Consider the following 25239-nt stretch of genomic DNA (forward strand, 5'->3'; position numbering starts at 1 on the left):
ACTGTTGAAGTAGAAGCAAGTTGAATATTTTTCTTTCAGTGATCTCGCTTTCTCTTTTAACAATTCTGCAAACTTGAGTTGAACTCAACTTGCGTTAATTTAAATCTACACTGAATAATTTATCAAATCAGCTGATGACTTGTAAATTTTTGAGAAACAAAACCAACAAACGCTGCAATCTTGAACAAACAATAAGAAGTTCGAGGGATTTAGCAGGTCAGACAGCATCCTTAAGTAGAAATAATTGGTCAATGTTTCAGGTTGGGACCTTTTAAGTTTTGCTTTTGGTAAATTTTTGATCTGTATTATTTCTGTTCTTTAAAAATTTTAGCTAATTTTGTCCGATGATAGTGTCATTTTGAAAGTTTTGCAACTCTTGAAAAGGAATAGTTGTCAACTGAAGCTTCAAAATAACACTTACTTGAGACAAGAGACCTGAACACAAATCAAAATACCAGTGGGAGTAAAACGCTGTTGTGTTCACCATCTTCCAGATGACAATTGGTTCTGATAATTTATCCACTTAGAATACCCCATGAAGTTCCTCCCAATAGTAATTCTTTGATCCCTCGACTAGTTTCACTAAAATACTAATTATTCATTACTACGTTACAGCTTATGGATTTTGTAGTTGAAAATTGGCTTTCGGGTGTTGTGACGGAGCTTAAAATGCTTGTTTCTTCTCATTTAGTGCAATCAATATTTGAGAAGTGAATAACTGGGTTTTGGTTCTGTATCTGCTCGACATCCACCTTTGTATCATACTTTGTGCAAGCTTGATTATTTTCATGCTTCCTGCCTGTCGTGAATGTTTTTTTGATCAGCTGAGGCGGGCATTGCTCTGAGCAATCTGTTATTAACTCGCAATTTAACGTTAAAAGAAATAAACATTTGAGAGGAATGGAACAAAAATACTAATTAATTCAAATGTCCTGTGAGTTTCCCAACCAATGTACAATTCAGCCCATTATCTATCTCCAGTAAATACGCTGGGTTTCCACTCCAAGGAATCGAGCACACAAATATAGGCTGTTCGATAAGTGCTGAATTGAGGAAATGCCTGCACAGTGGAAATGTTGAATGAACTATTAAACCAAAACTGCTATCTATCTGCTCAGGTAAATACAGTTGTTACCATGGCAATGTATTGAATCCATGTTGGAGAGTTATCTTTCAATTCTAAAGTAGATAACCTGGTCATTTTAACATTGCAGTTTGTTGAAGCTTGCTTTGCGCAAATTACTGTTTTCTCTGTAGCAGCATTGACCATGGGCTGTAGAGTGATTTGGAATGTCGTGCAGCCTTTAGAGATGGCATAGTGAGATTGCAAGTGACACAGTATTTAACCAGGACTTCTGAGAAATGGAATGAAAACTACATATACCTGTAATGCATGTCTTTGTTTACATACATTACCATGGTAAGTTTCATCAAAAACAATTCTGAAATATTTATTTTATATTATTTTATATATTTTTGTGATTATTATGTGCTCTATATTGTGCACCATGATCTGAGAAACACTGTCTTGACAGGTTCTATCAGATGTTAGTAAACTTGAAAATTAAAAATATTGGAGGACTGCAAGTGAATAGATGGAATAAGAAGCAAGTGGCACATGAAATTTAATGCAGAAGTATGTGATGGAAAAAAAAATGGATAGAATGAGATCTAGAGAGACTTGGATGTGGTTGTATATAAATATTTGAGTACGGCTGGTCAGGTTAAAAAGCAGTTTAAAAGTGTTCGCAATCTCGAGCTACCTAAATAGAGGCAGATTGTTCAAAAGCAAGGAACGTGTTCCATGGAAAGTTTGGAGAAACTGGGATTGTATTTCATAGGTTAAAAAATGTGATAGAGATGTACAAAATAATCTAGACAGTTGACATAAAAAGGACCATTCCCATTGGTAGAAAAGAGAACTGGATGCCATAAGCTGAAGGTGATTGACAAAAGAACCAAAAGGGATGTGATCAAAAGGTGCTTTCATCCAGTGAAAAGGTATAATCTAAAATGCATTGTCAGAACTTAACCATAACTTTCAAAGGAGAATGGGATCAGTACATGGAAAACCTCAATGCATATGGGAGCAAAATTACCTTTCTTTATTTGATTCTATCATAACTTTGCAGTTTCTTAAAGGAGGCAACGGGGAAATGTTGTTTGTGCAGTCAGCCACCAAATTCTGTTGATATGTGACTTACTGCATATTTTTAATATCTTGAGCTGGTTGGCTGATTTCTTTTGCCCCTGCATAGCTACGTGCCACAAGTTTTGCAATTAAACTCATTGGAATGTAACTATCTGGGAGCAGTGCATTCATTGGTTAATTATGAGCTTATTGATTTAGATGTGAATTTCAACCTAAATTCTTTGTTTGGTTATTTATATCTGTGAGCATTTCCAAAAATGGATAGATAACTGAATATTATGACCTGGAAGTCAGCCTGAAGAAAACTGAGGTCCTCCATCAGCCAGCTCCCCACCATGACTACCAGCCCCCCCCACATCTCCATCGGGCACACAAAACTCAAAACAGTCAACCAGTTTACCTATCTCGGCTGCACCATTTCATCGGATGCAAGGATTGACAACGAGATAGACAACAGACTCGCCAAGGCAAATAGCGCCTTTGGAAGACTACACAAAAGAGTCTGGAAAAACAACCAACTGAAAAACGTCAGAAAGATTAGCGTATACAGAGCCGTTGTCATACCCACATTCCTGTTCGGCTCCGAATCATGGGTCCTCTACCGGCATCACCTACGGCTCCTAGAACACTTCCACCAGCGTTGTCTCCGCTCCATCCTCAACATTCATTGGAGTGACTTCATCCCTAACATCGAAGTACTCGAGATGGCAGAGGCCGACAGCATCGAATCCATACTGCTGAAGATCCAACTGCGCTGGGTAGGTCACATCTCCAGAATGGAGGACCATCGCTTTCCCAAGATTGTGTTATATGGCGAGCTCTCCACTGGCCACTGTGACAGAGGTGCACCAAAGAAGAGGTACAAGGACTGCCTAAAGAAATCTCTTGGTGCCTGCCACATTGACCACCGCCTGTGGGCTGATATTGCCTCAAACCTTGCATCTTGGCGCCTCACAGTTCGCCGGGCAGCAACCTCCTTTGAAGAAGACTGCAGAGCCCACCTCACTGACAAAAGACAAAGGAGGAAAAACCCAACACCCAACCCCAACCAACCAATTTTCCCCTGCAACCGCTGCAACCGTGTCTGCCTGTCCCGCATTGGACTTGTCAGCCACAAATGAGCCTGCAGCTGACGTGGACATTTACCCCTCCATAAATCTTCGTCTGCGAAGCCAAGCCAAAGCAAGATGATAACAAACCATTACTATTGCACCACATTTTATTGCATTTCAAGATTGTGCTAGTTTTATTAAGATTAACTATTTTTACATCAGTTACAATGACTTGACTGCAACTGGAACCCTCATCCATGAGTATTTTTATGGTTCTTCATTGTTGGCTGTATTTTCAGCTGTCTCTCAGTTCTGGAATTCCTTCACTGAAGCCCTCTGCCTCTCATTTCTCCTCCCATATGCATATTTAAACCTGCATCTTTGATCAATCTTAAGGAGAAATACAGGGCAGATAATATACGATCAGTATGACAAATTGTTGGCAAATTGCCCTTTGAAGCATCGTGGGATATTTTGCTATGGAAATAAAGATTTGCTGTTAAGTATTTCACTGAAAATGAAACTGTTTTCAATGTAAGGAAATGAAGGACTTTGCGTGTTTCAAAAATTGCTCTTTTTTCCATTACTATAGTTGTATGGGAAATAGTAGTTGAATTTATGTTACAGTAATCTTTCAAAATGTGCTTTGTTCAGGATAATCTGGGTCAGTGACTGGGAAGGTTAGGTGGAGCTGAGGGTGTGGGCTTCAGGGTGTCAGGAAGTGCGATTCAAATTTTTGAAGTGATTCAAAAGCACACAACAGGAAGATAAATTGCCAAGACTGTAAAATTATACCTGGATTGCTATTGGATGAGCTCAGGTTGTTTTCTTTGGAGGACAAAAATAGCTGAGGGCTGACTGAATTGAGATGTGTTAAATTATGATGGCCCTAGATAAGTCAAATAGGAAGAAACTGGTTTCTTTTGGATCAAATTTAAAGGGGAAACTGGACTCTTGAGCAGACAAAGAATTGCTGGAGGAACTAAGCAGGCTGGCATCATCCATAGATCAAAATGACCTATCAACATTTTGATTCAAGACCAGAGGATATGGGGCAATATTATCCATATAATTAGTGGGGAGTTGTGGGGGGGGGGGGGGTGAAGAAGCCCAAAGGAGATAGGTCAGAAGGTGTGAGAGGTAGAGAGACAGGTAAAGGGAGAAACCATTGGGAAGGGAGGTTGTAGAAAAGTTAGAGTGAGAGAGAAAGAGAAGTAAGTGCATGAGTAAAGTGATGGACAAAGTGGGATCAGGTGAGGGTTAATTAAAATCAGAAAAATCAGTGTTCATGCCATTAGTTTTAATGCTGTTCAGGAAGAATGTAAATGTCTTGCCCCTTCAAGTTTACTTTGGCCTCACCCTGATGATGGATGAATCCAAGGAAAGTCTATGTAGGGATGGTAGGGGGAGTTAAAATGGTTGCTTATGGGAAGCTCATGTTCAAACCCATAAATAGAGCATAGGTGTTCAGCGAAGCAGACAACCAATCTGCATTTGAACTCACTGAGGTTAATGAGACCACACCAAATGTAGTAGGTCAGGTTGGATGATTACATGTCAAGCTCTGCCTCCCCTGGAAGATCTTTTTGTAGCCTGGATGGAGGTGAAAGAGGAGAATGTGGGGACAAGTTCTGCACTTCTGGCACAGTTATAGTAGGAAATACATAAGGGGTGGAAAAGTGGGTAGGAAGAGAGGAGCAGATGAGGAAGTCTTCGGGAGACATCCCTGCAAAAGGCAGATAGAGGTGGACAGGGGAACATGTGGCTGGTAGTGGGATTGTACTGAAGTTGATGAATTATACCCACACTCCTGTTCGGCTCTGAATCATGGGTCCTCTACTGGCATCACCTACGGCTCCGAGAACGCTTCCACCAGCGTTATCTCCACTCCATCCTCAACATTCATTGGAGCGACTTCATCTCCAACATCGAAGTACTCGAGATGGCAGAGGCCGACAGCATCGAATCCACGCTGCTGAAGATCAAACTGCTCTGGGTAGGTCATGTCTCCAGAATGGAGGACCATCGCCTTCCCAAGATCGTGTTCTATGGCAAGCTCTCCACTGGCCACTGAGACAGAGGTGCACCAAAGAAGAGGTACAAGGACTGCCTAAAGAAATCTCTTGGTGCCTGCCCCATTGACCACCGCCAGTGGGCTGATATCGCTTCAAACCGTGCATCTTGGCGCCTCACAGTTCGGCGGGCAGCAACCTCCTTTGAAGAAGACCACCTCACTGACAAAAGACAAAGGAGGAAAAACCCCACACCCAACCCCAACCCACCAATTTTCCCTTGCAACCGTGTCTGCCTGTCCCGCATCGGACTTGTCAGCCACAAACGAGCCTGCAGCTGACGTGGACATTACCCCTCCATAAATCTTCATCCACGAAGCCAAGCCAAAGAAAGATGTGTTAGATGAGAAGGTGGAAAATGAGGACACCAGATCCATAACCAACAAAGTTATCAAATTTGCAGATGACATGGGAGTAGTTGGCCTCATTAGCAACAACATTGAGCCAACACTACAGAGAAGAGGTGGAAAATCTCATGTTATGGTGCAAGAATAACAACCTGAGTCTCAATGTGGACAAAACAAAGGAGGTGATTCTGGATTTCAGCAGGACTAAGGACAAGCACCCTCCACTATACATCAATAACTTTGTAGTGGAGAGAGTAGTGAGCACCGAGTTCCTTGGAGTCCACTTAGCAAATGATCTATCCTGGACACACAACATCTCCTCGCTTGTTAGAAAGGTGCAACAGCAACTGCGCTTCCTGAGAAGATTGAGAAGGTCAAGGCTACTGACTAACATCCTGTTGACTTTCTCAAGCTCTTACAAGAATGTCCTGGCTGGTATATATCTGATTTATATTGTATTTTACAAGAAATTGAAAGTCAGCAAGATTGGGATAAAGATAAGTTGAAATGGGAAAAAGATTTAGGTTCTACAATAGCTGATGAAGCTTGGATGGAAATTTGTCAAAATAGTATTCGGAAATTGATTAATGCTAGATTAGCGATGATTAATTATCATTTTATACATCAATTATATCTAACACCGGAAAAATTTTAAAAATTTGGTCTTAGTAAGTCAGATTGTTGTTTTCGTTGTGATCAGATAGCTAGTACTTTTTTACATACTGTCTGGTCTTGTGACCGATTGCAACAGTTTTGGAAAGGTATTCAATCTATATTTAATAGATTATATAATATTTGTGTTGTATTAGATCCTGATATATTTTTGTTAGGGAATATGCAATCATTAATTGATTTAGGATTAAATGATTATCAGATTTCTTTTATTTATTTAGCTTTAGCAGTGGCCAAGAAATGTATAGCATCTACTTGGAAAGATGGAAATATACTAACTTTGGATAGGTGGTATTTAGAGATGAAGTCTTGTTTAATTATGGAAAGGATATCTTTTTCAATTCAAGATAAGATGTCTTTTTATAAGTTGAAGTGGACTCCATTTGTTAAGTATATGCAATTAAGTTTGATTTAAGTATGTTCCTAGATGTGATATTTTAGATTTGATAAATCTTTTTTTTATTATCTTTATTTGTTATTTTATTTCTCTTTGTGTGTGCTTTTTTTTAATATATAATATTATTAATTTTACTAATTCTTCACTCTTTATTTTGGGGGAGGGGAAGGGTGGGGTTTTTTTATATAGATTTTTTTAGTTCTTGTATATCTAGGGGTGGTTAGCTTGAATTAAGTTAGGTTATTGATGTTGTATTGTAATTATATTATTTTATTTTATATTTTTTCTTTAAATGTAATTTTTCTTTTTATCCCTGTGATAAAATCTTTAAATAAAGTTTAAAAAAAAAAGAGTGTCCTGGCTGGCTGCATCACAGATCTAAAGAGGGCATGCAAAATCGTTAGATCACTACGACCTCGCACATAATATCTTCCAGCTGCTCCCATCGGGAAAGAGATACAAAAGTATCAGAGCTAGAACCACCAGGCTGAGAAACAGCTCCTTCCCACAGGCAGTGAGAATGTTGAATGATTGATGAACTGGCTCCTACAATCACTCTGAAGAATATGCTATTATTTAACAATATTTATTTATTTTTATATATGTACTGCATGTCTCTTCTCTTTGGCTTGGCTTCGTGGACAAAGATTTATGGAGGGGTAAAGTCCACGTCAGCTGCAGGCTCGTTTGTGGCTGACAAGTCCAATGCGGGACAGGCAGACACGGTTGCAGCGGTTGCAGGGGAAAATTGGTTGGTTGGGGTTGGGTTTTTCCTCCTTTGTCTTTTGTCAGTGAGGTGGGCTCTGCGGTCTTCTTCAAAGGAGGTTGCTGCCCGCCGAACTGTGAGGCGCCAAGATGCACGGTTTGAGGCGAGATCAGCCCACTGGCGGTGGTCAATGGGGCAGGCACCAAGAGATTTCTTTAGGCAGTCCTTGTACCTTTTCTTTGGTGCACCTCTGTCTCGGTGGCCAGTGGAGAGCTCGCCATAGAACACGATCTTGGGAAGGCGATGGTCCTCCATTCTGGAGACGTGACCCACCCAGCGTAGCTGGATCTTCAGCAGTGTGGACATGTAAATCACTTGTAAATATATGAGCTATATCTTTATATGTGTTTGCATGTTTTTACCCCCAAGGATAGAAGAATGCTGTCTTGACCAGTTGCATTTTACAATTATATCATAATAATATACTTGAACTTGGACTTGGAATTGCAAGAAAGGGATGATATCCTTGTCAGGGACAGGATGGGAATAGTATAATCAAGGCAGTCATGAGAGTTGGTCAGTTTGTCCCCTGAGATGGAGGCAGTGATGAAAAGAAAGAAGAGAAAGGAATCAGAAAATCCAGGAAAATTTCAAGGCTGAATGGAAGTTGACGGTGAAGTTAATGAAATTATCAAGTTCAGGTACAGTCGTCAATGAAGTGGAGGAAGAGTTGAGGACTGACTTAGAGTACATTCGGAAGAGATTTTTCTACACATCAAACAAGAAGGCAGGACTAGTTGGATCCCATACGTGTACTACCCTCTGGATCTGGAGAAAATGGGAGGAATCAAAGAGAACTTGTTAAAGGTGAGGTACAAGTTCTGTCCTCGTTAGTAGATGAAGACTCTATGCTCAAGCAAGAAGTGGAGGGCACCGAGGTCTTCCTGATAGGGAATGGATGTGTAAAGGGATTGCACATCCATCGTGTAAACAAAGTTTTGAGACCCGGAGAATCAGAATTCTTTGAAGAGGTGGAGAGAGTTAGTGGTGCTTTGGTTATAGGTGGGAAGAGATTGGATGAGGGGACAAGATGGTGTTGAGATATGAAGAGGTGGGTCTGGTGGCACAGGAGCAGGCAGAAACAATGGGTCTGCCAGGGCAGTTGGGTTTGTGAATTTTGGATTGGAGCTAGAAGCAGATAATGCAGGGCTGGGGAACTATGAGGTTGGCGGCAGAGGAGGGGAGATCATCTGAAGTGATGATGTCTGTGATGGTCTCGAAGATGATACATTAATGATGGTCGATAAAGCCTGGACAACTTTAAGCCTCAAGTATGAACATCAATTTCTCTAATTTTCGGTAACCCCAGTCTCTATCATATTCCAAATTTTCCATCTCTTCTTTACCTACTCCTGTATCTTTGATCCCCTATCAAACTTTTCTTCACCCCTATTCCTCATGGTCCTTCCCTCCATCTGTCTCTCCACTTCTCAAACCTTCTGTTCTCTGGGCCCCTCTGCTAACTTCTTTCTCCCTTTATGTGTAATATCACCCCTTCTCTCAGTTCTTGATAAAGGATACAGACCTGAAACGTTGACTGACCATTTTGACCCATCATTGTTAGAACATAGAACACTGCAGCACAGAAAACAGGCCCTTTGGCCCTTCTAGTCTGTGCCAAAGGGCCTGTTTTCTGTGCTCCACTGACCTGCACTCAGTTCATAATCCTTCCATCCATGCACCTGTCCAAATACTCTCACTACTCTGTGTGAAGAAGTTCCCCTAATGTTCCTCTTTCACCCTTAACCCATGTCCTCTAGTTTGTTGTCTGATTTGCTGAGCTCCTCCAGCAATTCTTTACCACTTAAGATTCCAGCCTTTGCAGCTTTTGTGTTTTCGCTGTGAGATCATTTACTCCGATTAAGTTCAATGCTCTCTGCCTTCAGTCCCCTTCCCTGCCATACCACAAATGCATTTCAAGGGTTAACCACAGGAAAATAAGCAAAAGATATATATAATTTAAACCATTGGACAATCAATACTATAAACCTGAGCACACAAAAGTCTGCAGACACTGCAATTGAAGTAAAAACAGTGTACTTTATAAAGGTTTTATGTCTTTATCTATGCTAGATAAAGTATACTGTTTGACCCACTGTATTTCTCCAGTATTAGGTATTTACACTATCATAAATCTTGATGTTACAAAAAGTCTTCTAATCACTAGATCTTATGGAGGCGAAAGGAGAATTATGAGGTGAAAGTTGCTTAAAAACAATTTTATCATGGAAAAAACTATCACATGGATTTATGTGAGACTGCTTTGTGAAAGTTTTCTGGAGCAGGACAAATTGGTTGAAATGCTGTACCCTTGAGAGCATTGCTGGCATTTACAGTGGATTATTTTGTGAAATCTATTGTGAGATTGATTGGGTCTCGATGGGAAGTTTTTCTTGAGTCATGTCAAGCAAAATTTATTTCATGCTAACCCAGTCTAAACTTATCCTCAGCCTGAGAGAAAGTTTCCTCGACTCCCATCAGTCTTCTCCACAGGGACGTGTGGGCAATAGATAGTTGAAGAAAAATCAGAAAAAAAAAGTGTCAGGCAGATTGGAGATTGGTGGGAAGATTGCCTGAAGTGATGAGGTAATCTAGGAGATGAGATCCTGATGCTGGTTGGTAAAGTCTTGGTCTGGGACAGATATAAGAAGGTATTCAAGAGGTCAGTATGCCAAGTTTAAAATAATTGGTATAATGATGAGAGGGAAAATGAAGACAATACCGTCATCTGTGTTGTGGTAGTGGCCCAGACACTTCATATTTAAAATGTGTTTGGATATGGACCTAATCTACTGGACTGTGGCTGAGGCTGCTCCCTGTTAACAGAATTTAGACTTGCTATGTGATCCTTTGCAAATAAATTCACTTACCACTTTTGGCTCTGTTTGACCTATACCTTATCAATATCCATCATATTTTGTAAATGTAGTTATTTTTAGTTTGGAGATACAGCACAGTAACAGGCCCTTTCAGCCCACAAGCCCCATGCTGCTTAAATACACCAATTTATTTACAGACCTCATACGGTTTTGGAGAGGAGAGGAAACCGGAGCACCCGGAGGAAATGCACATGGTCACAGGGAGAACGTACAAGCTCCTTACAGACAGCAACAGATTCGAACCCAGGTAGCTGGTGCTGTAATAGTGTTGAGCCACACGCTACTCTAAACGTCACAAGGTGGAACTTTGTCAAATGCCTTGTGGAAACCGATGCAGATGAAATCAGAAGTGTTAATCACGTTAACCTACTTTGTTGTTGCAAACTATCTTTAAACATGGAACCTACTGCAACATGTCTTTTGCTCCCACTGCAGACTTACCTTTTAATCACATTGAACCTATAGGCAGGTGGTTGTGTGTGTGTGTTTTGTTCAAAAGTTAGAATTCATTATCAGTACATGATCTAACATACAACCCTGTGATACTCTTTTCTGAAGGCCAGGGTTAACAATTTCTATACCATTAACTGTAAACTATACATATCAGGAACTGTAAACTGTGCAAAACTGTAAATGTACAGAAATAAATAATGAGCTTAAGAGTCCTTAAATAAGTCTTTAACTGACTATAGTTATCCCCTATTATTCAGGAGTCTGATAGCTAAGTGGAAGTAACAATCCCTGAACCTGGTGGGACAAATGCTGAGGCAGAAGTACATCCTTCCATCATGATGTCAGAAGGGCGAACAGAGCATAGCCTGGATGATGTGGATCCTTGATAATTGATGCTGCTGTCCAACAGCATCATTCCATATCCTGTAGATGTGCTCAGTGGTGGGGAGAGTTTTGCCTGTGATGTACTGGGCTGTGTCCACTACCTTTAGCAGGGTTTTCCCCTCAGAGGTATTGGTGCTCTCATTACAGGCCGTGATGCAACACTTAGCATACTTTCCACCACACATTTGTAAAGGTTTGCCAAGATTTCCAATAACCTACTGTACCTTTACAGACTTTAGAGCAAGTCAAGGCACTGTCATGCTTACCTTGCAATGACATTTACATGATGGGTCCAGTGAAATGTAGGAAATAAAGTTGCTGAACCTCTCCACATTTGACCCCTGATGATTACTGGATCACATACCTTTGGTTTTTCCTTTTACCAAAGCGACGAAAACCTACACATGCATTACAAATCATAACGTAGGCTGCGGGGAGACGTCGCTGCCCCAAGTTAACTGGCGCCACCTCAGGCCACCAGCAGGAGCAGGGACATCGGCCTACTGCTGGAAGGTGTGGGGACGTCAGTCTCCTGCTGGCTGCAGTGAGGATGTCAGCCTCCTGGCAAGATCAAGGCAAAGTACCACCAGTACAAGTAGACCCTGACTTACAATAATTTCACCTTATGATTGGAGTCCCGGAACGGAACCCGATCATATGCAGGGGTCCACCTGTAATCAGTTTCTTGGCCTTGTTGACATTTTGTGAGAGATTGTTTTAAATACAGTATTCAGTCAAGTTTTCAATCTCCCTCCTGTAGGCTAACTGATTACCCCTTTTATAGTACCCACTACCCTGGTATAACTTGTAGATGGTGTTGGAGTTGTTGTTGGACTTAGCAACACAGTCACGGATATGAAGCGAGAACAGCAAGGGGAAAAATACACAAGTCTGTGAATCTGATGGAGATTGTGGAGAGTGTTTTTGCCAATCCAAACTGACTGGGGTCTCGAGGTACTTAAATCCAGGATCCAGTTGAGGCCCTAGCCTTGGAATTTACAGAGTAGTTTTGAAGGGATGATGGTATTAAATGCTGAGCTATAATCAATAAAGAGCATTTTTGCTGTTCAGATGTTCCAGGGTTTGGTGAAGAGCTAATGAAATTGCATCTGCTGTAGACCTACAGTAAATTGGAACAGATCCAAGTCACTGTTCCGGCAGGTGCCTGCCTCAACATTAGACTCTCAAAACACTTCATCATGAATGTAAGTGCCACTGGTCGATAGTTTTTTAGCTACACTATTCTTGCACACCAGTACAATTGATGTCTGTTTGAAATAGGAGGGTATCGCACACTGTCAGAGTGAGAAGTTGAAAATATCTGTGAATACATTAGCCGCAGGATTTCAATAGACGGTCAGATACTCCCTCCAGACCAGATGATTTCCTTGGATTCACTCTCCTGGAGACACCCCACACATAATCTACAGATATTGATGGGAAAGGTTCATCAGGAGACATGGGGGTGCACAATGTTTCCTCTTTTTTCTTGTGGTAATTTGTTCTGTTGTAAAACAATTGACTGGCAGAGTCATGGGGTGAGCCACAAATAGTGTAACAGTTTCATAGGTGGTCAGAAACATTAGCCCCTTTCACACTTGCAAGTGATCCCAGGAATTAACAGCCAATCGTCCTTTAAAGTGTCTAGTGTGAAGCAAAATCAGCTCAACGCCGACGTTAGATGACGTCATTTAACGCAGGGGATTGATGGCCTCGACCCCTAGTATGATCCCCGGCACCTGCAGACACCGGCATTAAATTACCCAAGTTTTTGCGTGAGTGCAGAAACAAGAAGGAAGAAAAGATTAAAATGAATGTATAAACCTTGCTGTGGCACAGCGGGAGGAAAAGAGAGAAGAAGTAAATAGCAATAGCGGACAATTTCTAAAGTTGGTAGCACTGTAGCGTACAATTTATAAAGACCGTGACGATAAAGCAATGGCGGATCTGACTTCCCAGAAGGCCATGCAGTAGAGAAACCCCTCTATGAATGCTCTGTGCATGCAGCTGTGGAAACAGCCCTTTCTCCGCCACATGGAATTCTGGGAGGGCAGGTCTGCCATTTCTTTTTCCCATGGTATTTTTAAATTGTACATGATAGTGCTACCAACTTTCCCAAACTGTTTAAAAATGATCCACTATTGCTATTTATTGCTAGCACTTTTCCACGGTTCCTTATAAAGGTTTATATTGGTCGGCACAACAACAATAGGAGCTGAAGGGCTCATTCTGTGCTGCACATAAAGCTTAATTATGTTATAATTAAACATGATTAATTTTGTTCAAATATAAAATCATTATACGTTGATCAGGATTTAGGGCAGGTCCACCTTCATTCAATGCTTCATACATCACTGGTAGAAGGTAGAACAGTCCTTACCACGGGGATGTTTCCTTGCAAGTGTGAAAGCGTTCAGTGTCCCGGTTAGGAGTGGTTGAGTGTGAAAATCAAACCCCCATTCCTATCCCAGGATACTGAATGGCCAATTTAGTGGGATGCAAGTTTGCATTGAGGATCTACTGTTTCAACATATTAACAGTGTGTTGACCTACAAATTAACCCTGCATTTGAGATTCTCCAAATATCCATCCAATGCATTTTGTCGCCAATATTTTGTTCCTGCTAATGTCAAACTGAATGTCCTGTAACTAGTGGTTATCTTCACTGTATCTTTTTGTGAATTTAATGTAACATATTTGAAGAACACAGCCATAGCCAAGGAAAACTATAATTTAACCTGAAAACAGAAAATACTGGAAATAATCAGCATTTCAAGCTACATGTGAAGAAGAGAAACTGAGCTAACCTTTGAGTTCAGAGATTCTTCCTCAGAACTGGAAGGAGTCAAAAGAAGTACAGTAAAAATCCTGGAATGTGGCACCTATGGGAATTGGTAGATGCCAAATAACTGTATTTTCCAGTTGCTCGAGATTTACTCTTACAATGCATTAAGAATGTACAGTTTAAAAGACAAAAATATCACACTGTACTTACACTGAACAAACTTCAGTTGCATGAATATAGAAACCTTAAAGCATTTTACTTTATTTTCAGTCACATTCTTTGAAAAAATGTAACCATTGCTGCATCGCAGGTTCCTTCCCCTCCACGGAGCCACCTGAAAGATGAACAATAACATTACAGATAATTAATCCCCTCCCCCAAGGTTAGAGATAAAGCCTTACTAATATATTTAATAAGCAGGAATAAGTAGACATTTTAAAGAGTCACCCCAACGACAAGCACCAACCAACTCTTCATCTTGGGCAACACCATTGCTGTTTGACACAATTTTATTCAAACAGCTGCTAGAAGCAAAACACAAGCAATGCATGCTGCTTGGCTGAATATTTCCTCCCATCTTCACCAAAGATTGATGTGTTACTTTTACAAATTTAAACTTGCATTTTTGTTAACCTATTGGTTTTTTTTGCCAGTTGCTTACATTCCAGATACCAGGGGTTTTACTGTATATGCTTTAGTCTTCCTAGTTCAGATACAGGGTATCTGGAAACCATCTGTTGTTTGTCCCATAGGTATAGCCTGACTTGCAGAATATTTCCAACATTTTCTGTTTTTATTTTGGATAAGTTATCGTCAATTTTTTTTCTCCCTCGCTTCAGTTTACAACAGTGGGTAATATTTAATACAATTCATGGATATTACCTTTTTTAAAATAAAGGATGTTATACCCTTTAATATCTCCATTCTACTTTTCTTATCTCTGATAAAACTACTGTTCTTCCACCATTTTGTTATGATTGCTTCGACACATCAAGGAAATCTAGATTTAGGCATTGCTGAAAGTGGGAAGATATTTAGTCTTGTTACCTCTCAACCTTGTACACACCTGCCTCAAGCAACGTAGTATATTTTGAAGTGGCTGTTAACAGTCCACTACTGTGAAATCGTACCTCGACTGATTCAAAAGGGCTTCATTACAGTTTGCGGCATGAATTCATCAAGATGGAGCAGGCACTCCTATTCCTGGCAATGGCATGCATTCACTCTACCAACCAGGATTCAGTATTATTGATATCTTCGACTTGGGCTCTTTTGTTCTTTTCATAATTCTGCTGAATCTAATTTCAATCACTATCACCACATGTCTCTCTTGGACATCCCTTTGACTGCTTAGCTTCACTTTCTGAAACTAAGCCTTGAACTTTTTTTTTGGGAATGTATTTTCTAAAGTTACCTTGAATACATTTTAAGTATTCTCCCTCCTCTATTGCTCGGTCCAAGGTAATATCGGAGTAGTATGAAATATCCTTACTATTTCTATTGCTTCACACATTTCAGAAATCTGAGTGCATATTTTCACTTCTTTCTCTCTGTCTGAGGCCAAAAATACTCTCAGTGCTGAATATCTCTTTATTGTTCCTCAGTTCAATTTCGGTATCTTCATTTATTAATCTTGAATGTGATCTTATCTCACAGCTGTTTTTTTAATAAAATCAATATTGCTACCAGTCAATATTTCTTTCCGCATTTCCTTGTCTGGAATATTAAGTGACAATTCCTATTTTCCTTTAAACTCAATTTCACTCAATGTCGTGTAGGATATTTATGAGGCCAAATTTGGAGTATCGTGTACAATTTTAGTCACATAACTACAGGAAAGATATCAATAAGATTGAAGGAGTGAAGATACATTTTACAAGGATTTGCTGAGGCTTGAGGAGCAGAGTTATAGAGAAAGGTTGAATAGGTTAGGACTTTATTCCCTGTAGCAGTGGAGAATGAGGGGAGATTTGATAAGAGATATTCAAAATTATCAGGGTTAAAGATAGGGTAAATCCAATAGGCTTTTTCCACTGAGGTTGAGTGAGGAAAGAATGAGAGGAGACAGGTTTTTTTTTTGTTTTTTTTTTAAATTTTTTATTTTTCACACCATAAATCACATTAGCCATGATATACACTATTTCTTTTTCACACATATACAGTGACTTTTTCTCCCCCCCCCCTTTCCTCCCAAACCACCCCCCCACCCCCCCCTCTCATCCATTTTAGGTATACAATCTAGGTTGCATTAAGCCAGTCAGACAATGTTGTCATTCAACAAAATTACACCAGAAATTCTACTGAGTCCATTCTTTTCTTTCCTTCTCCTTCCATCAACTTAGGTAATGTTTGCCCCCGGTAGGTTTTCGCTATTGTATTTAATGTAAGGCTCCTATACTTGTTCGAATATTTCAATATTATTTTTTAACCTATATGTTATTTTTTCTAATGGAATACATTTATTCATTTAAATTTAGTAGTTTCTTCCTTTTAATTTGGTTATGTATTCCATTAATATTTAAAGACATATAGTTCAGCGTAGCCCTTTTATATTTTGTTTATCTTCTCTTTCCGTTTTTCCATCATTACCTTTCCTCCTTTTCCATTTCTGTTTTCTTATTTTCAACTTTTTATAAGACAACATTCCTACAACATCCAACATTTTCCTTATTCTCCTATTTCTATCTTATTTATCCCCAATCTCCCCTTCACCTCCTGAGTTGTCCTTTATCCCTTGTCGGGCAACCACATCTCCCCTCTCCATTTGGATTTGCGAATCCACTTGCAAGCGTCAACTGATTTTGCAGTGACCGCTATTTCCCCCCACCCCGCCTCCCCCAGAAAAGATTTCACTTTTCATATGTCACAAAGGTCACTCTTTTAATTCCCTCCTTATTCTCTCTATTCCATTACCTTCCCTTATTAATTCTTGTCTATACTATCTATATTTTCCTCTAAGTACAGATATATTCATGTATGCTCATTGTCTCTATTCACTCTTATACCTCTTTACCCGCATACATATCAATCGTGATCATTTTTACTCTCATTACCCGTCTTCATCCCTCAGTCTATTTTTGTCTTTACCCACATACATATCAATCGTGATCATTTTAACTCCAATTACCCGTCTTCCTCCCTCAGTCTATTTTTGTAATTGTTCTGCAAATTTTCGTGCTTCTTCTGGATCCGAGAATAGTCTGTTTTGTTATCCTGGAATAAATATTTTCAATACCGCTGGATGCTTTAGTATAAATTTATACCCTTTCTTCCATAAAATCGCCTTTGCTGTATTGAACTCTTTTCTCTTCTTTAGGAGTTCAAAACTTATATCTGGATAAATGAAGATTTTTTGCCCTTTATACTCCAGTGGTTTGTTGCCCTCTCTTACTTTTTCCATTGTCTTCTCCAGTACCTTTTCTCTTGTAGTATATCTTAGGAATTTTACTACAATAGATCTTGGTTTTTGTTGTGGTTGTGGTTTAGAGGCCAATACTCTATGTGCCCTTTCTATTTCCATTTCTTGCTGTAGTTCTGGACATCCTAGGGTCTTAGGGATCCACTCTTTTATAAACTCCCTCATATTCTTGCCTTCTTCATCTTCCTTAAGGCCCACTATCTTTATGTTATTTCTTCTGTTATGGTTTTCCATTGTATCTATTTTTTGAGCTAGTAGTTCTTGTGTCTCTTTAGTTTTTTTATTAGATTTCTCCAATTTCTTTTTTAAGTCTTCTACCTCCATTTCTGCTGCTACTGCCCGCTCTTCCATCTTGTCCATTTTCTTTCCCATTTCTGTTAAGGTCATCTCCATTTTATTTATTTTCTCTTCTGTGTTGTTTATTCTTTTTCTTAAATCCTTAAATTCCTGTGTTTGCCATTCTTTAAATGACTCCATGTATCCTTTAATAAGAGCAAGTATATCCTTTACCTTGCCTTTCTTTTCTTCTTCTATTTCCCTGTACTCTTCCTCTTCTTCTTCCTCTGGGTTGGCCATCTGTTGTTTCTTTGATGCCCTTTCCTCCTCTTCTTTCTTGTTTCCATTGTCTTCTGTGGTCTCTTCTTGCTGCAGGTGTTCTGCAGCTGTCGTTTCCGGCTGTGGAGATCGACTCCCCAGCTGGTCCCCCCTCCCGTCGGTGTGTTTTTTTTCATTCGCATCGCGCATGCGCGATACTTCGCGCATGCGCGGTTGCGCACTTTTACTCGGCTCTGCGAGCCATTTTTGTAGTCCATTATTTACCGACCTGAGGGAGCGGGTTTCTCTCTCCGCAGCGGGCCTCTTCGGACAGGTAAGGCCTTCACCTTTTTCCTCCTTTGTCTTCTCTTCCTCTTCTTACTGTTGCTTTCGATTTTTCTTTTTTTGTCGCCATCTTCTTTCCACCTTTATACTCACTTTTCTGTAACTTTTATTTCTGTGCCTTTGTGTTTTCCTTTGTTTTTCCCAACTTTTCTGGAGAGGGCTGGAGTTCACCGTCCGGCCACTACTCCATCACGTGACTCCTCGAGAGGACACAGGTTAAGGGTGAAATGTTTGAGGGGAACATTAAAGGAAACTTCACTCAGAGGGTGGCGAGGTAGTCGAACAATCTGCCAGTGAAAGTGGTGGATGAGGGTTTGATTTGAACATTTAAGAGAAACTTGAAAAGGTACATGGATGGTAGGACCATGTTCCAGGTGCAGCTCAATGGCATCACAGGGAAACCTTGGTTGAAGTGTTTGCAGTGATCAGGGAGGAAAGAGTGGTTGCCGCCAGGGCCCAGGGTGGAGGTGGAGTGGAGGGTGGGATCGGGGGTGAGAAGTTGCTTCCACGAGGGGGAGTGATGGGGTCACAATCGGGGGGAGTGAGGTCTCTGCCATGGGGGGGTGGGAGAGGTCGATGTCGCGGGGGTGGGGGGGTGCCACGATCAGCGGGAAAAGGGTTGCTGCTGTGTGGGAGAGAGGAGAGGGGTCAGCTGTCTCGGGTTGGGGGGGAGCGCGATTGATGGTGGGAGGGAGACTGACAGCTGGTGAGGAGGACGAGGGAGATTAGAATAGATCCCATCACTTACCGCGTTATCGTGAGGGCGGGATCTCCCTTAAATTGCCGGGTTAGCGATTTACTGGAACTATCCCCCCCTCAGCTTAAAAGGTGCTGGAGGCACCTTTGCCCCAATAATCGCACCTGGGTCCCAGGAGGGCTAGCAGGGGGCTGCAGTTTAAAAGGACCTACGGTGTAATGACTGTCCAGGGGAAAACTCTGCTGGCTGAAGTCATGCATGAAGAAACAAAATGCTGGAGAAGCTCAGCAGGTCAGACAGTGTTCTTTATGTAGCAAAGTGAAAGATACAGAGCCGACAATTCAGGCTTGAGCTCTTCTCCAAAATAAAGAGCTCAAGCCCGAAAGGTTAGTTATATATTTTTACTTTTGCTTCACCAAGGACACAGTTTGACTTGCTGAGCTTCTCCTGGATTTTGTTTTTCACTTCAACCACGGTGTCCACAGATTTTTGTGATTTATTTCTTGCATAAAGATAGTTGTCATTCTGGAAAACGAATTGTCTCAGGCTCAAGACATTATTGCGAGAGCTGTTTAATGCTATGTCCTGAGCCTTATTATCTTCACCAGCTCCATCACTATCCTATACCCTCATCAAAAATATTATTTTCTAAAATAAATGTGTCCAGTTTGCATTTGATATCTGCTTCCACCCTCTGTTAGGCAGCCTTCCTTGGATTTAGCATTTATGGGATCACATTTATCAAAGAACAATAGAGTGAGGTAGGGAAATTTTGATGATATTACAATAGGTCAGCAAAACATCGTGGGCTGAAGAGCGTATACTGTGCTCTACCGTTCTCTATTCTATGCCTCTGTTCTATTCAAAGCTGGAAACTTATATGGAAGGAAAATGCTCGCAGGAGACTTCTGCAACATGAGATTTATCCAAAAATAGTCACCCATTCAAGTTTATGTTTATTGTCACATGATATTATAAAAGATGTAATATACATGATTTACTGTACCTCAACTATTGTCTGCCTTAAGGCAAAGAGTACAACAAGAAGCAAATAATACAAAAAATTGCGACACTGCCGGAGCTGCTGTAACAGCAGCGCTGCCACTGGTCCAGACCCTGGAGAGTGAGCAGTGGACACACAGCAGTCACCAATTTACTACAGTGTTGCCAACTGAGAATTCTTGAGAATTTGAGCTCCCACAGGTTAATAGAACTTTCAAACAAAGTTAACATTTATTGTCAGAGTAATACATGACGTCACATACAACCCTGAGATTATTTTTCCTGCAGGCCAGGCAGGATTTCTACTTATCGGTAACTGTAAACTGTATGCAAAAAGAAAGATATGTATACAAGAGAGAGAAATGTAAACAAAAATGCAATACAGAAAAAATAAATAATCATCAATGAATAACGTGCAAAGTAAAAGTCCTTAAACATGTCTCTGACTGCGTCTGTTGTTTAGGAGTGTGATGGTGGAGGGGTAGCAACTGTTCCTGAACCTGGCAGTATGAGTCTTGTAGCACCTACACCTTTCCTGATGGCGGTAGCAAGAACAGAGCATGTCCTGAGTGTTTTGGATCCTTGATGATTGGTGCTATTCTCTGACAGCAGGATTCCATACCGATTTTCTTGATGGTGGAAAGAGTTTTACTTGTAATGTACTAAGCTGTGAACCCCTACTTTTTCCAGGGCTTTCTGCTCAGAGATATTGGTGCCCCCATCCTAGACTGTTATGCAACACTCTTTCCATTAGACATCTGTAGAAAGTTTCCAAAGTCTTTCATCAACTTCTGAGGAAGTAGATGTGGTCATTTGCTTTCTTTACGATGACATTAGTATGTTGGGTCTAGAAAAAGTCCTCTGAGATAGTGACTCCCTGAAATTTTAATTTGCTCACCCTCTCCATCTCTGAACCCCCAATGATCACTAGATCATACACTTGTGATTTTCTCTTCCCATATGGTTTCCTGCACACAGGTGTTCTAGAGTTTTGACTCATGTCGGATATGTATTCAGAAGAATAGTGATATTGGACCTATAATGAGTTTGCAGTTAAATATGCACCCCAATTCGTGGTGCAGTTGAACAGGTGCTTCTAAAAAATACCAAGAGTATGCCTTAAATTAAAAAGAGATAATCAATACAAAAGATGTATTGGTCAATGAGCATTCTCAATTACTATGATGCAATAAAAAATGCCATTACAATAGAGCGGCAGGCCTTTTTGTGTAATTAAACCGGAAAGTCAGCAGATGCTGTGATTGTAAAATAATTCCCAAAAATGCTTTTAGCGGTGTTAGAGCATCCATGATTAGTGCAAAAAGGGATGGTTCAAGAGCCTGATAACTGTTGGAATAAAAAAAAACTGTTCTTTGTTTGTGTCCAGTAAGAAATTCTTCCCCTTTGTTCCCTTTCCCCACACACAGAATCATCTCCTCTCTGACATAGTTCCTGTTAATTATTTCTTATTTTTTTGTTTTCTTGCCATTTTAAACTAATGTTTCAATTCTTGTCATTTCAGGTTCACTTCCCAGATGTGGAGAGGGTGGAATGGTTAAACAAGGTAGGGTAATTCTGTTCGAGTTATTGGAAAAGTAAATCTTTTAATGCTTTCTAGAGTGTACAATGATCTCATGCATGTATGTATTTTGCGCAGATATGTCTATGAGTGTACATGTGTGAGCCAAATTTAATTTCTCTGCAGAAGATCAGCATCATCTCCCCTCAAGTGGTAGCTGCATTTGCCTCTATGGTCAGTCCATAAGTCAATTAAGTTTGGTCTTTCCTGCATAGAGTGGGTAATGTAGCAGCAGAGAGTTAACAGTTCTAGACTTTACCCCCTTTTTCAACTTGTGTCCTCGTAAATTGGCCGTTTAGACTCCCAGGATAGGAGTGGTGTTTTTGCTGTTCCCATTTGACCACTTTTAACTGGGACACTTCACGCATTCACACTGACAAGGAGCCATCCCCAGACTGTTCCACCTTCTACCGGTGACATTGTGATGCATCGAGCAATGGTGGACCTGCCCTAAATCCTGATCAAGGTATTATGATTTTATATTTGAATAAAATTAATCATGCCTACTTATAACATAATTAAACTTTATGTACAGCACTTTATGAGCCTTTCAGTTCCTGGTGTTGTTGTGCCGACCTATATAAACCTTTATAAGGGACAGTGGGAAAGTATTAGCAATAAATAGCAATAGTGGACAATTTTAAACAGCATGGGAAAGTTGGTAGCACTTTCATGCACAATTTATACAGCTTGGGAAAATTGGTAGCGTTATCGTGCACAATTTATAAATACCGTGGGAAAATGATGGAGTCCCAGAATGCCGTGTGGCAGAGAAAGGGCTGTATGCATGGCTGCATGTACGAGCACTCATAGAGGAGTTTCTCTACCGCACAGCATTCTGGGAAGTCAGGTCCGCCATCGCTTTTTCCCATGGTCTTTATAAATTATGTGCTATAGAGCTTCCAACTTTCCCACTCTGTTTAAAAATTGTCCGCTATTGCTATTTATTTCCTCTCTCTCTCTTTCTTCTGCTGCGACTTACCCAGGGCAAAATTTATACCTTCATTATAATTTTTTCCTTCATGTTCCTGCACTTATGCAAAAACTTGGGTCATTTCAATCCCAGAATGCCATTCCCTGTTTTGCACTTGCCTGATTGCAACGCCAGTGTTTGCAGGCACCAGGGATTTCACTCGGGGTCGAGGCAGTCTATCCCCATGTGAGACGATGTCATCTCACGCCAGCGTTAAGAAGATATTTGTTGTTTAGATTAACTTTAAGTTAGGTCATAAATGTTGTGTACTAACTATTGAGGGGGGGGGGGGTTAGTTTATTTAGTCTGCAGATGTAGTACTGTAATTTTTTATTATCTTATGTTTAATCTTTTTACTGTAACCTATTTTATTCATGTTATAAAATCCTAAATAAAGTTTAAAAAAAAGAATTTCAAACTAGACCTTTTTTCGGCCGATTGGCAGTTAATTCCTGGGACCACTTACAACTGCGAAACGGGCTTTTGTTTCCAGCTCCTCTGCAGATTGTAATGTGTAAAAGACATGAATGGGTTAGAAGTGGTAGGTTATCAGTGAAGCATCCACATTTACTGATCTTTTGGGGAGTTTGCACAGATGTTGGTGTCTGATTTATAATTCAGAAAAGCCCATTCAACCTCATGAGTTCACAGCTGCCTCCTGCGTCTCTGTTAGCGTAACCTTTTAACTCTTTGTTTAATGGCATCAAAGCCATTTACTTCAACTGCCACTGCAGATATGTACTTTTAAGAGTGCCTAAAATCAGTGCTCCCAAAAATGTCTTTTTATTTTGTTTCTCAAATGTTCAGATGTTGTGTTTGGATTCTGTTTGATTTGGATAGATCTTGTTCAGATTAATTGATTGGAATGAACATGTACAACTAGCAACCGGATGTAACAAAGACTTGTTTTTGACTTTTGCCTTCAGACCTTTTAATATTTTTAAAAATATATATACATTCCCCTCTGATGTTTGGCCCCCTATACCCATGCTGAATGAAACACAAAATTCTGCAGACGGTGTGATTGCAGTAAAAAGTGCTGGAGGACCTCAGCAGCATCAATAGAAGTTAAAGATATATATCCAATGTTTTGGGCCATGAAAAAGGGCTCTGGCTCCAAATGTTGGTTATATATCTTTACCTCCTTTGGAAGCTGCGTGACCTGCTCAGTTCCTCCCCCATTTTTGTGATTTTATATCCACGCTTACTTTTTTTTACCCATCTGCGGTATGCTAATCCCATTTGCCTGCAATAGGTGCCTATCCTTCCAAGCCTCACCTAATCAAGTACTTGTCTGAATTCCACCTAAACCTAGTAATGGTACCTGACTCTACCATCTCCTGTGGCCGTAAGTTCCAGATATCAATCAATCTTTGTGTTTTTAGAATAAAAACTTTCCCCTTAAATCCACTTTACGATCTTTTCTGTTGTCTTAACCTTGTTTTTGATATCCCTTCCATGGACAAAAGATTCTGAAAATATATATATTCAATCTATGCCTCTTTAAAATGTCATATCAGGTAACCCCCAAGCCTCTTTTGCTCTGGGAAAATAAGCCCATTTTATGTAATCTCTCTCCATAATTATAATCTGATACTGGTGGCATCTTGATGAACCTCCTCGGTATTCTCTCCAGTGCATCCACATCTTTTCTACAGTGTGGCAACCAGAACTGCACACAATACTCAAAGTATGATCTAACCAGTGCTTTGTAAATTGCAACTTAATGTCCTAAAACTTTTATCCTCTTCTCCAAACTATGAAGGCAAACGTGTCAATACTACCTTTACCATCCTACTTAGCTGTTCGGTTATTTTCATGGAATTATGGACTTGAACTGCAAGGCTCTGTTTATCAACCTTACTTTGTGCCCTACCGTTGACTGTTTATGTCCTATCCCTATTTGACTTCTCAAAATGCATCATTACGAACTTGTCGGAAGTAAATTAAATCTGCCAACACTACACCCAATGTTCCATCTGATCCTTGTTCTGCTCTAGCTTTAGACAACTTATCCCACCAACTTTCATGTAATCTACAAGCATACTTGTGGTAAGCAATTCCTTTACAATAATTATTTGGAAACAAAACTATTAACGAGAGCTTTTTAAAAATTAAGGATAAATATGAATTGCTAAGTTGTGTGAAGGAGAGATAAAATAGAATTATTGAGTATTCATTTAGATATTGGAAAGCGACATGATAGGTACTGTTATTCTGCTGTGGTTGGTTCTCTGTCTCCTTTTTAAGATCTGATAGAGATTAACTGATAGCTCCAGTTGAATAAGAAAACAGGAAAGTTTGCAAGATGTCTATTCATCACTGCACGAAAAATACAGCACGATAACAGACCATTTTGGCCCACAAGACTGCTGCCCAATTTACACCCCATTACCCTATACCCTGGTACATTTTGAACGGTAGGAGGAAACCAGAGCCCCCGGAGAAAACCCATGCAGACTCGGGGAGAACGTACAAATTCCTTACAGACAGGACGGAACTCGAACCCTGGTCCAGCCCCAATCGCTGGCACTGTAAAAACGTTGCGCTAACTGCTGCGCCAACTGTGCCGCCCTTAGCAGCGTTGAAATAATGTGCTCAAAAATTGCTACCAGGTTTATACAAGAGGGAGGGACTGGGAAGACTTGATGCTTTCATGTGCTTTTACTCGTATATTTCTGCTGCTGAAAGTACTTTCCATGCTTGCTTTCAAATAGTTTAACATTTTCCAT

At 40.3% G+C, this 25239-nt stretch overlaps 1 protein-coding gene across 3 annotated transcripts in view; it reads left to right on the forward strand.

Annotated features, from left to right (window-relative positions):
• The window catches only part of LOC138751863 (extended synaptotagmin-2-A-like), a 246502-nt gene that overhangs the window by 95080 nt on the left and 126183 nt on the right, over window positions 1–25239 (forward strand). For 2 of the 3 annotated variants that reach the window (XM_069914724.1, XM_069914725.1), the window contains exon 2: window positions 21478–21519. In XM_069914724.1, coding sequence (XP_069770825.1) covers window positions 21478–21519 — 42 coding nt within the window. Of the gene's footprint in view, window positions 1–21477; window positions 21520–24507; window positions 24560–25239 lie in introns of all 3 variants that reach the window. The other variant, XM_069914726.1, reaches the window with a different exon arrangement.

The sequence above is a fragment of the Narcine bancroftii genome, chromosome 1, assembly GCF_036971445.1.
Source record: "Narcine bancroftii isolate sNarBan1 chromosome 1, sNarBan1.hap1, whole genome shotgun sequence".
Lineage (NCBI taxonomy): Eukaryota > Metazoa > Chordata > Chondrichthyes > Torpediniformes > Narcinidae > Narcine > Narcine bancroftii.